The 12,803-nt window shown below is 38.8% G+C and overlaps 1 protein-coding gene across 1 annotated transcript; it reads right to left on the bottom strand.

The window, feature by feature from the left end:
* Window positions 1-1,794: 1,794 nt before the first annotated feature.
* Window positions 1,795-4,723, bottom strand: epd (ependymin). Its single transcript, XM_037120628.1, has 6 exons — window positions 4,566-4,723; window positions 4,383-4,414; window positions 4,141-4,278; window positions 3,856-4,042; window positions 3,678-3,759; window positions 1,795-2,254 (listed from the first exon to the last, which is right to left on the bottom strand). Exons 1-6 carry the CDS (start codon window positions 4,642-4,644, stop codon window positions 2,128-2,130), a joined length of 645 nt encoding a protein of 214 aa, XP_036976523.1. The 5' UTR covers window positions 4,645-4,723; the 3' UTR covers window positions 1,795-2,127.
* Between the last annotated feature and the right edge of the window lie 8,080 nt (window positions 4,724-12,803).

Here is a 12,803-nt window from a genome sequence, read left to right as displayed (position 1 = left end):
CCACCTGTCGGCGGCGCCCGGAACTGCAGGGAAGAGAAGCGGGGTCATGTCTGTACAGAGCTCCTGACTCCTGATCACAGCTCCACTGAGTCCACACACACAGTACAGTAAACACGGTCAACACTGAGATTATGTAGCCCAGGTTTGTTCACTACAGGTCTTAACATTAATCTGAATGTCTCTTTGTATGGATAGATACTTAAAAATTCTTAGATTACATGTATGTGCATTTTGTGAATTAAAAAAAATACTACATTATATATAGAGACCATCATTTTAAATAAGGTGACAAGACTAAATAACCCAATCCTCCTCTTCTCAATTATTTGACAGTCATTAACATATTTTACCCCCTCTCTTTATCTGCTGGGATACATTTGATTTCTTTAAACACATCAAAACATATTATCCACACAGTTATTGCTATAATATCATCATCATCATCATCATCATCATTTAATCCACATTTTACCTCCTCTGCCTATTTCATGTGAAGAGCAAACTGTCCTCTTGTTTGATCTTTTCTGTGTACTCAAATGAAGTATTGTAATAGGTGGCTATTAACATTTTTGGTACCAAGTATCAATGATTAATAATAGAATATATAATGATTTACATTTAAAAGACTTAGGCTGGGGGAATGTTGCACATAATGATTCAATGTCCTGCGTAAGTGGTCTTCACCCCCAAATCCATGGTGTCCTGTTTCAGTATAAATGACTCAGAGCAGACTTGTCTGACTGATGAGACACCCAAGTGATGATGACTCAAATATACATAATGTGCAGTATATTGCAAACATGTCAAAGTTTTTAATCTTTGGTATTTTTCTCATCCCCGTTTGAGACCTTTTTCACCTGCTTCCGACTGGGCAACAAAAAAGAAGACGTACGTTCACAATCAGAACAGTTTCTCACATTCTTTCCTCGAACACGTGTATAGTTGGAAGCAGACAAAACATGCGCTACTGTACATAGTATTTTATTGCGGTGCTTTTGTAACAGAGGTAACAGGAGCTCATTTTAGTCAACCTGTAAACCTCCACAGAAAATATTTGCTGTATTATTCCCCAGATTTCATGTTTGTTCCAGGTTCCAGTTAGCAGATATCAGCACTGCCTTCATGTTGGTATGAGCACATCATACATCATTTAGACCAGAAAATCCTCTTCAGTATTAATACAACTATTATGCTAATATGCTCATATGTGTATATGTAATAATCACAAAGATACAAGCTCAAATATATTGATATTAAAGGTGCAGTTTGTTGAAAAATTAAAAAGTCAAACTCTGAAAGTTGATATTTATAATATTAATAAGGTAATAATGCAAACACAGAACTATATGTTATACTATATATACGGCCATATAAAACAACCTCTCTTCAACGGGAGTAAGGTCCACAGAATACTGACGTTAAAAAGGGTCCTTTAGGTAAATTAGTATACATTTTTTGTGCTGTGTTTGTTTTAGTAAGTAAAGATTATTGTGTTATCTTAAAAGATTTCCTCAACACTTCATGATGCGCCTTTATTAATATTCATATGTAAATTGTGTTCAGTCAAACTGTCAGGCAACTGGTTCCCTGAGCAGCATATAATTAAGATGCTCTGTGTCATCTGCAGTTTACACTTTACAGAGTACAGAAAGCACAGTGAGAGAATGGAACAGGGGCTAGCTGGGGTAAAATCTGGTCATAGCACTGAAATACAGTGCTCACTGAAAGTCTTGCCCACAAGTCAAATAAATAAGGAAATGCTTTCGGGTAGAAAAAAAAACGCCTCGTTACACCTTTGACAGCTTTGACATTTTATTGTTCCATTAATCACATCTTACAGGTTTTTGTAAGCAGAACCGACTTGAGAAGCCACCGACTGTTAGTAATTACGACTAATTCTACAATCCATGTCATGTCTCTTTCCCTCCTTGCAAAATGTATGTATACAATATGATCCATTCAAAGCCATTTCTTCTTAGGGGAGTGGGAACAGATGTGATGTAGTGCAGTGTCACACGAAAAAGTCGAGTCACACATGAAAAGGAGAGGAAAGTCTAAAGTTCTGGCAGGCCACACTTGGATAGGGGGTTAGATTTTTTTTGTTTTTTTCTGCTGGTGAGGTTTCGTCTACATGAACTCGTTGAGGAAACTGTTTACTGTCCCTTCAGGTGTCTCCTCCAGAGGCTGCCCCACGCAAAAGGAAGGCACGGTGAGGAGATCGGGGTCCTTGATCTCGGTCTCGACATCGGCGAGGCTGCAAGAGGCGACACAAAAATGACATCACGTTGGTAAAAGCCTGTGCTGCCAACAGATAATGAAACAGCAGCTTGAATATCCCTGGAGAGTCCGATGCCTTCAGGGATGAGATCACCGTAAAATAACCACGATGCAGATGGGAAGTCTGGTGAAATTTTTTTGTAGTCTTCAAAACATTTCTGGAGCTTCACAGCAAACCAGTGTTGCATCAGCATTTTCCCAAACAACTGAAATAAAAGATTAAGTAGCTCTGTGCAGTTTATCCAGCGTAATCCAAGTTTCTGAAAGCCTCCCGAGATCCCAAATGTATTCGATAATACGTGATTTACACCCTTTTTTAGACCAACAGCTTAACTCAAGCTGCTAAACTAACACGTTTCGGCGCATCTTAACAAGCTTGATGACACGTCGAGGGTGTAAATACCATCTCTTCAGACCAATTTGGGAACTTGGTGGTGTACAGAGATTTGGCCACGCAGGACCAGCAGTGTGGCTTTTGTTTTGTTGGTTGTCTGATTCTATTTTTAAAAGTCCCCGTCTGCTGTTTTGCTGTGAGGCTGCAGAAATGTTATAGAGATATTACAGGGGGGTCAGGTCAGTTTTGAGATTTTGTGCTGTTTTGTGTCCATTAACACGTCCTCTCTTTTGGACTAGTAGAGAGAAAATGTTCAAAATGCACATTTTAGTTCAAATGTTCTTCTCTGGGTTTTTATGCAAAGTAACATATAGTGAATTATATTTGTGTATTTAAACGTAAAGAAAACTTGTGTTGCAGAAAAACTATTGTAATTAATGTGTCAAGCAATCAACAGGGAACGTTTCATGGTTAAACCTGTTCGTTTAAATTTCTACTCTGTTCACTACTTTTTTGTCTCAAATGTACGACATTTTATGATACATATCTTTAACGGCTGTTTTATCAAGATGAGTTTTCTCTCGAACTTTGAGCCAGAAATCTCCACTTCAGCACCGCTCACATGCGCCGAACACTCCAGTTTGATCCTTATCTGTGCTCTGAAGGTTTTTACAGAGGCATTTGTTCATAAATCCTTGTTCACAGCTGGATTTATGTGGCATTTTATTCCAATAAACGTTTTTTTTCTGGCTCTTTACTGTATCCTATTTTCTGATTTATAGACTGTTAAAGAATAAGCACACATATATCCAGAGTTTCCTCTTAAAATCTTTCACTCTGACACAGAAGCAGAAATGAAACAAGAATTCTGAACCTGGCTTCAAAAGACGTGTGTGTGTGTGTGTGTGTGTGTGTGTGTGTGTGTGTGTGTGTGTGTGTGTGTGTGTGTGTGTGTGTGAACTCATCCATATTTCATTAGATAATTCCTGAAGTTATCAACTGGGGAAGTTTGATGGTGATATCGTTATTAGTTAACATCTTTTCCCAATTGAAAAAAATCACAAACCTGAATAAGAATGTTGTGGAGTCACAGATGTAGAAAGTGGAGACGGGCAGACATCCCATGGTTACCGACATGATGTAACGGCCTTGAAAACGAGAGCGGATGGAAAACACTCAGATTAGAGTTCTGCAACTGCGTCGCAAACGAAGGCACGTGTATTATTTTACAGCGTCTCCCTCACCTTTCGAGGCCGCCATCGACCCTGTCCACACGTTGACTTTTAACCCCTCTCCTTCGATGGAGGGACTCCCAGCGTTGTACGTAGCATGAAATGACGCGTCGTCTGGAATATCCAGAGGGTGCAGGCTGCATTGCAAGGATTTCTTCTCACAGCTCTGGTTTTTGCTGTCGATCTCGTAGAACACCCCCTGGCAGGGCGTTTGGAGAGGGATTCAGATGTCAAGGTGCGAAAACAAAACTGCAACAAGTGAACATTCATCTCTAAAGAAAGAACGAAATCAGCTACCTCATCGAAAAACATCAGCAGGTCCAAACCGATGGATGTGTTCATGGGGGAGCTCTCGTTCGATCTGAACCGTAGTTTCTTGCCCATCGAATCGTAGGTGAATGCACCGAATGCCTTCACGTCACCCTTTAGAGTCCACTGGTTTCATTCAGCAACATACATTCACAGGGAAAGACACAGGATTAGTTGCTCTATGTTCAAAATGCTACAAAAAGTACCAGAAGATGGATCTAAAAACTCACCACACTCATGAATCCTGTCATATTGGGGGAATCTGAAAGGCAAGAATGTCAGAAGTTAGAGGCATTAGAAGTTAGACACCCTTCAAACTTACACGGCCTTTGAGCTTTCTTTACTATAATGTAACACAAGTTAAAACCAAGTGACAAAAGGGAACCAAAACGATGGAACCACAAAGTTCTTACGACAAGGCTGATGATGGTGGTCTGCATGGGTGGTAGCAGTCAAGCACATGAAGACGAAGAGCGTTACAGCTGCGTACATGTTCCCGGTCCGGAGAGTCACAAAATAAAAGATCGAGATGGCAAATCACAACCCGAGCGCATCTAGCTTTCAGTGGAATCGATCGCTGCTTTTATAGGGGACAGCGACCGATTCAGTGGATGAGTGTTGCATAAAGAGACCCAGGATGCTGAACTTCAAACACCAAGCTGTCTAAACAAACAAGCCCCCGTCGCGGCTGGTGGTGACCCAATTAAAGAGTTTTCATGGGCTATCTCTTCTTCTCAGATTACGCAGCTGTCCTCAGATGTTTTTTAGCAGTTGTTTGTCTCCGCCTGTCCCCACGCTTTCCAAAGCTGCTTTCAGACTGTTGTGTGTTAGGAGGGGGGTCACGTCGGGACACCGTGGAGGACAAATCAGGCTTAAGTACGCTGATGATGATGCGGTTAAAGCATAGGTCCACCAGAGTCTTCATATACGCGACCCCGTGCGGATGGAAAGTTGAGTGGAGTTTGTAGTCCAACAGAGCGTCACAGCAGCACTCTCCTCCTCGACCACCACCACCACCACCACCACTGATGGAGAAAAAAAAAACACAAAATGACTCCAGATTGACTGGAAAAGAATATCTACAGCTTTGATGCGAGGTCAAGCTCAGGCACTCACCTCAGACAGGCTACAAGGAAGAATTTAGCTCCCCCGAAAAGATACATCATTTAAAAGTAATATGAGGGCAAGTAGATAATGACAGAATTTTCATTTTTGGGTGAACTTATCCTTTAAGAGACCTGTACTGTAGACCTACAGCCATGTTAGACAAAAGCCTGGAATGGCCAGACATGGATGCAGCCTGTGTTTGTCAGAAAACCAAAACCTCCCTCTGGATGATGAATTGCTCAAACTGTGTCAGCTGACTCTTTCCTGCATGGTTCAGGATTTTAAGAGGGTTAAACTATAATGAAATGCAAAAAGTAGGCTTTATGTTTGATATGTTGTAAACCCCTCAGATTCAAACATAAAAAAAGACATTAATGACTATGTGTAATGTCTCACTATGTATTATGCTTTTTTTTTAAAAACCCAGTGTGAGGCTGAACAATGGGCTGAAGAGTTTTTGGCCAGCAGTGAGTTTGGCCGGCCTCCGTGAACACCCTTACCCTTTCTTTTATAAAGGTGATCCAAACCAAATAGAAAGCCCGGTTTGTCTGTACCAGGTCAACTGCACAAGACGGGACAGAAATGTGTTGTTGTCACAACTACACTTGGTGCAGCTGTCTTTTGTTCTTCGGCACATAAATTGTCCCTGTTGTGTCAGTGCTCACAAGCAAACAACTCAGTGCACTCAGGCAGACAGGTGAGAAATGTGTTCATCTGTCGGTCCGCCGTGACCTCTGATGATCCCGCAGTCTATAACTTCTTCTTTCTGGTTGATAGTAAGAGAACTTGTCCATTTATGCAAATGAGCAGAGTTACAAGTGGACACATTTTTATACATGTAGCTCCTCGGTAAAAAAGAAAGCAACAATGAAGTTTTCAGTTCGTCTTTTTCTTTAACGTGATATTTAAATTTGAAGCTGTTTCTAAACATAACCTTCATCATCCTATGGAAACAACATCACATGATAACAGCCGTCAGTCCCGTGTCCTGTGAGGTTAAATTACTGCTTTTATCAACGGAGTCTGGTGGCTTTGAGGGAAGAATGAATAGATTTACATGTGGCAGCTTCAGTTCCTCATTTTAAACTGATATTCTTTTTTTTTTTAAAATAGCTAAAATGTGTTTTACTTCTACCCTGTGTTCCCTCCACAAACGTTTCCTGCACCTGTACTCTTGCCGCCTCTCCAAACTTATGATGTGACTATGGATAATTACTGCACACAACCCCATTTTAAAGAAATCAGTACTAACCCTTTAAATGTTCCTCACTGGAAGCATATTCAAATGAAAAACAATAATTTTGAAGCTATGTATATTTGATTGCTGAATCGAGTTTCAGACAGGAAACTCTTATTTGGCATTTTAGATCGTCCATATAGAAACATGTATGTTGCAGTAAATAGGTACATGTCTTAACACTAATCATTAGATGCCGCTATGTGATTGCTAATATACCTTTTTTAAAACAGTGTTTTTATGTACGGTGTGACTGTCATTGTCTCTTACGTACACCTGTTTAAAGCAGCATTTTGTAAAAAATAGAAAACCAAAGTCACAACAACTTACGATTTGCCCAATAGTTCCTTATTTCAGAAAAAAATGTGATACACATGTGATATTTGTCAATTCAAAAGATCATTTTTAAACTTGAGACAGCCACAGTTTGTCATACATGACATAAAATACCATCTAGTTTTATGCTCAATGATCATCTCAACAGCAGCCATTTACTTTTACACACTCAGGATAGGAAAGGTCAAATATTGCACGTCTGTGTTCCAGATTGCAAGTCCTATAAATGTGGGGAATCTGATAAATTGCTATCATCTTACAGCTTCCTTATTGATCAGCAACTGAAAAGACAATGGATAGTGAAAATCTGGAGGTTCACCGGCTGGATTTCAAGTTAAAACAAACAGCTAATGTTATTATTCAGCCACTAACACGATACAGCAGGGAAGGTCTAAATTCATTCTAAGATATCAACTCGCAGCTGTTTTAAACCTGGAAGTAAGACTGTGGTTCTAGAAAGAGTGTTGTTATCTTAGTGGACAGGTTAAGTTGATGTGAGGGATATTCAGTTGGTTGAAAGGTGCAACCTTTATGCTTCCTCATCGCTCGGTGCCGCTAAATCCTGCACACTTAATTGCTTTAAAGGAACAAAGCTAAATTTAAAGTTATTATTTGTGCCTGTCTTTGTGCATCTAAACATGGTGTGTCCTCTTCAGGTTTGACAGTAAATGACAGTAAATCCCTTGAATGCATACATATGAAAGTACCTACAATTAATCATTTGTTTAAAAACATACAGCATTTACCATAATCTGAATAGGAGAACTGGGCCTTGGTGATGCAGCAGACAGCTGAAAATGAGAAGGACTACATAACAAAACTAAAAGGGGGTCCCTCCAAACCACACTGAATGAGACCGAAAATAGAGTGAGAGTATATTGGACACGTCATGAGGGAAATTCAACCTTACTGTATGAAGGGAATGAAAATGAGGGAAGCCCTTCCTCTGGACCCCTTCCTCTTCTACCGACCACATTATGACATTTCAGCGAGTGCTGAGTGTTTTCTTTTTTTAGAGGAAACACTCGCCCACTAGCAAGTTTGCTCCCATTTCCTCATGAATGTGAGGGCTTTTTTTTTTTTTTTTTTTTACCTTTAACGGAAACATATTATTATCAAACTGTTATTCAAGCTTTGTTTTATGCATGGCGACTCAATGAGATTATTATTTCTTTATTTTTCCAAGGTAAGTATTCATGTCAGCAGTAAGTACTCACCCTAAATCACAGAGAGTGCTGAATTCAGAGCATGTAGAGTCATGCCAAAAATAAGCTGGCCTTAGTTGGCATCAGTGTTTGAAGAGCCTGGAATGACACTCAACTATCTTTTTCCAGAATAGTTTTTGTTGGCACCTTTATGCAACTACAATTCACATAGTCCTCGTTCCTCCTATGTCCCACGTAACACATGTAATGTGTTTGTAGAAGTCTTTGCTTGGCACGTCCGCTCTCTGCTTGGAGTCTCATATCAATTTCAGCGCGACAAAACAGAGTCAATGAACTCTGCTGAGAGGCCCTGACAGATTCAGTGAACCCAACCGAGAGAGACGCACAAGAACACAGAACCCTGTGAGGTCTGGCTTGTAGCTGCACGCAAGATAGCGACATAAAAAATGGAGTAGCGTTTTATAATAATCATCATTAATAAATTGTACTGTATTGTTAGGAGACAATGAAATGCTTTATAAACCCTGTATTAATTGATTGTAAAGGTTTGGATATGTCAGTTGCAACTTTACAATAAGCAATTGCTTGATACGTGCTTATTAAAGCATTTAACTGCAATAATTAACAGGTAAAAATAACATTCTATTAAAGTTTGTGAGTGGTAAACAATGTTCCCCTACCTGAAGGCAACGCTCTGGAAACGTTCCCCAACATGAATTGTCTGCTGAGCTATCAACTATTAGGGGACTTGATTTGAAAACTTTCTGTCTAAAGTCTATAAGAAATATATGATTAGAAACATGGCATTAATCAAAACTATTACAAACTGCTTTGTATTTGTCTCTCAAGTTCCAGTTACTCTCTTTTTTTTTTACAGCTTTTACAAGACAAGTTTATATATTCCTGTTGAAACAATACAAGAAGGCCCTTTAAGGTTTGTATGTAAAATCTTTCACAGGACAAAAAACACGGATCAGCTGATTCTTACATTCACCGGAATACTGTATGAGGAAAAAGTTCAAATGTGATGTGGGTCGACTGAAAGGACTGGGACTGACTGACTGGAGTTCAGATTAGATTAGATTAGAGAGTCTCCAAGGGGCAATTTGGTTTGCAACAGTAGTCAACAAAATCATCATCCTGGAAAGATACAACACATCGCGACATAACACATAATGTATCATAAAAGATCATCATAAAAAGGTACAGTGAGAAATAGAAATGAAATAAATGTAATAAAGCTCTAAGAGTGCAGCAGTTCTAAACCAAACCAACAGTTGATGTGACAAATGATATCAAATGTCAGTTTGATTCGGTCTCCTAGGCAAACTACGAGAACACCTCCTCCCAGATGGCAGGAGTCGAATCTCTGCATCGAGAGGGTGATGAGCCAAAACGGCCTTTGCCAAATCACCCTAAAGAAGGGTATCTGCAATCAGACAGTAATAAAATGTAAATAGAGACAGCAGCGTGTTTCTAGTTTATTGTGGCAGACAGAATGAGCTTTGGACCCGACCCGTCGAAACACTCAGCTGTGCACGAGTACAAGACAAAGAAACGGTCCATATTTTTCCTGGTTCCAAGTTAAACCCAGCGCTGTCATGCGAAATCAAAACTACTAAAGAGGTAGGTAGAAACTACCAATTGTAGCTGGAGAGGGAATTTCACTCAGATTTGTGTATATTTTGAAACTGATAGCGCAGGGGTTGTCTCAAGAGGGATTTTCACAGAAGATCTTATCACTGTTGGGGCAATTTGTGGCGTCAAGAAAAATCACAGTGTGTAACTTTCCTTGATTCACTGGGAATTGCATGTTAAATTTAGAGATGTTGCCCCAGTCTTTTCCATTCCCCCTGAACTTGTGGTAAGCTGGTTTACCTAAAAAACAACTGACCGAGAGCTGTCCATCATTGAATTACTATTATTACCACGATAATGTTAATAATGTGTTAATGACTGATTTAACTTTCACTGTTGTCTAATAAATAGAAACAAGTGAAAATCTTTAACGGTGCAACAATAACACTCTTTAAAAGTGTTATAGCCTACAACAAAATGCTGATGTGGGTTTGATCTTCTTAGTTGTAATCAGGTAGAAATTGACAGCTACTGCATCATAACAATATTTAATATACATTTCACATACACTAATGTAGCATCTTTAACGTTGACTGTGTGATCTGGCACAAATGATCCCAGCAGGTTAATTAACAGCCCGTAGTGGCAAGTGAAAGTCTTGGATCACGTAAACTCTTCTTCAGATAATATACCTGCATTTTACTCTGTGGACACTCGCACTGGCCATGCAAAGTTGGACCCTCCTCCCCGGCTAAATGAGTGAGATAAGACTCGGAGGCACGGTGAGCTGGAGAGTAACTGTAGAGCAGCGTTAGCGAGAATAAAGCAGTAAATCTGAGAGTTATAATGTTATTTCTCATCATCTCCTGCCAGTGATGTTTTAAAGCACAAGCGGACATGCCCAAACCTCCACAACCCTCCAGATTTCATGTGAATGCGGCCGAAATGCAGACCTCATGCTGTCCGCTGTTTATCTTTCTGATCTGTGTGCGTGAAGCTCTGCCCCGCCCTCAGTCAAACACACCGCACACCTGCAGCTTTTTGTACTTCCATGACAGATGTGGAGCAGACAGAGATTCGGAGGCTACGTTTTCTTATTACGTTATTAAAGAGCAATCAGTCGCCCGTACATAGATAAACACATTTTCAATTAGTTGTGAGTTCACTGATCAATAAATGAAAGCATCTGTCAACACTTTCTCTTGTTGAATTTTCAGTATGAAAACTGATCATCACCCAGTTTAACTCCTTTGAAATGCTGGGTGACTTCCCATATTGTACACATTGGATTTATTGGCTGGGAATTTACCTCCAAAGATTCATCAGCCCACTCATGGTCGCACATTTTTTGGAAGGGAGAGCTCTTCCCTTAGCCGTGAGGAAAACCACAAATGTATCTTCTCCTTAACACTTTCAATTACGCTATCTACCTAAGACTTCTTTGAAAGAGTGCAGCAACATTGGACTAGAAAAAAATTAATGATTTAGAGATGCAGCCCAGAGATATGACTGAAGGCCATATGTGAACTCACAGTCAAAGGTACTGCATGTAAAATGTAAGATTAAAAAATGATCATAAGCTGTGTGTGTCGTGATTTGCTTCTTCTTTGAGCAGCAGTGATGCGTCTGTAGTCTAGTTATCAGCCTCGGCCTTTGGTTCCCTCAGGCCCGATGAAACACATACATGCAGATAAATGGATAGATTACTCTGGGCTGACCTGTCTTGGTGGCCCACCTCAATCAGTATTTAGAAATCAGAAATTCCTTCACTGGTCCTGCAAATGGGGAAATTTGTGCATCGTAGCAGCAAAAGGACGGTTCAATATAACAATAAACATTATTAAAAGTAGAAAATAAAAAACAATATTATATAAAGGTAAGAATTTAGATTTATTATTAATAAATAATACATATGAATATGAAAATTACCCAGTTAGTGCAAAAAACAAAAATGAGAAATGAGTAAAGTATACGTATACTATTCAATGGACATCAAATATATTGATTGCCTTGTGTGTGTGTGTGTGTGTGTGTGTGTGTGTGTATATATATATACACACACACACAAGGCAATCAATAATAATCATATTTTATATAGTTATATCAATAATAATAATAATAATAATAATAATAATAATAATAATAATAGATTATAATAATAATAGATTAGATAGAGAATGATAGAAATGAGGCAGGTACATTAAAGAACAAGTATAGAAACAATAAAGTACTATATACAATATACAAAGAATATACAAAGAACAACAAAGTACTATGTACAATAAAATGCTATAAAAAGTGCTAAAAAAGTAGCTATAAAATAAAAATACTGAGGTAAGTGGAACATAAGATGCAAGATAAGGTGCGGTATTGACAGTAATAAAAGCAAGTAGAATAACTTGGTAAGAAAAAGATTTTAGAATCAAGTTTTAGTGAAATGAAATATCTGTCCATCTATCCCGTCCAGTTTTGAGCTCAAGCAGCATACTGAGAATTAAGTAAGAAGGCTAAAACAGCTAAAAAATTTAAAAAATAAGTGAAAGAGAGCGAGAGAGAGAGAGAGAGAGAGAGAGAGAGAGTGAGAGAGAGAGTGTGTGTGTGTGTGTGTGTGTGTAAATACAGAGGAATAGAAATTGGCTGATATCAGGAATTCAGATTTAAAAAACAAAAACAAAACAGCACATTTCCAAAAATGCCAGTCAGGGTTATGGGGGCCTTTTTATTTTTTTTTTAAGCTAAAATGAGATTTGCTGAAACTGTGTCAGTAATTACACATCAACATCATGAGACTCAAGAAACATTCCCTGAAGATGCACAGTCATGACTGAACTTCACTGAAGTTTCAGATTTTAGTCACTTTTAACAGTTTGACACTTTCACTACCACTGTTAAACAACCAAGGGATGAAACTGGGATGAAACTATGTCTATCTATATACATATGTATGTATATATGTGTGTGTTTCTATATACAATTCAAGTAGTTACTAAAATGGAATATAAGCAATGACAAAAGTGGCATTTAGATCACACTGATGATGATTTGACTCATTATGTTCTTTCCCCATCCGTCTGTCATGTTACATGTGACTTGTTTCATTTGTGTTGTTGCACGGTTGTCATTATGTATAAGAAATTGTTCTAAATGTCCTGTCCGGTTAAAAAAAAGTTACCTGAAAAATAGAAAGGACATTTGTTTAAAACTGACTGAAATGTGAAGCATTTTAA

Source organism: Acanthopagrus latus, chromosome 13, assembly GCF_904848185.1.
Source record: "Acanthopagrus latus isolate v.2019 chromosome 13, fAcaLat1.1, whole genome shotgun sequence".
Taxonomy (NCBI): Eukaryota; Metazoa; Chordata; class Actinopteri; order Spariformes; family Sparidae; genus Acanthopagrus; species Acanthopagrus latus.
The sequence above is the reverse complement of the archived record's forward strand: the minus strand, read 5'-3'. Positions and strand labels throughout refer to the sequence as shown.

Coding starts and splice junctions, on each gene's coding strand:
- epd (XM_037120628.1), bottom strand. CDS start 4,644: ATGTACGCAGCTGTAACGCTCTTCGTCTTCATGTGCTTGACTGCTACC. Junction 4,043..4,140: donor TGCTGATGTTTTTCGATGAG/GTAGCTGATTTC, acceptor ACGCCCTGCCAG/GGGGTGTTCTACGAGATCGA. Junction 3,760..3,855: donor GTCGATGGCGGCCTCGAAAG/GTGAGGGAGACG, acceptor CTCGTTTTCAAG/GCCGTTACATCATGTCGGTA.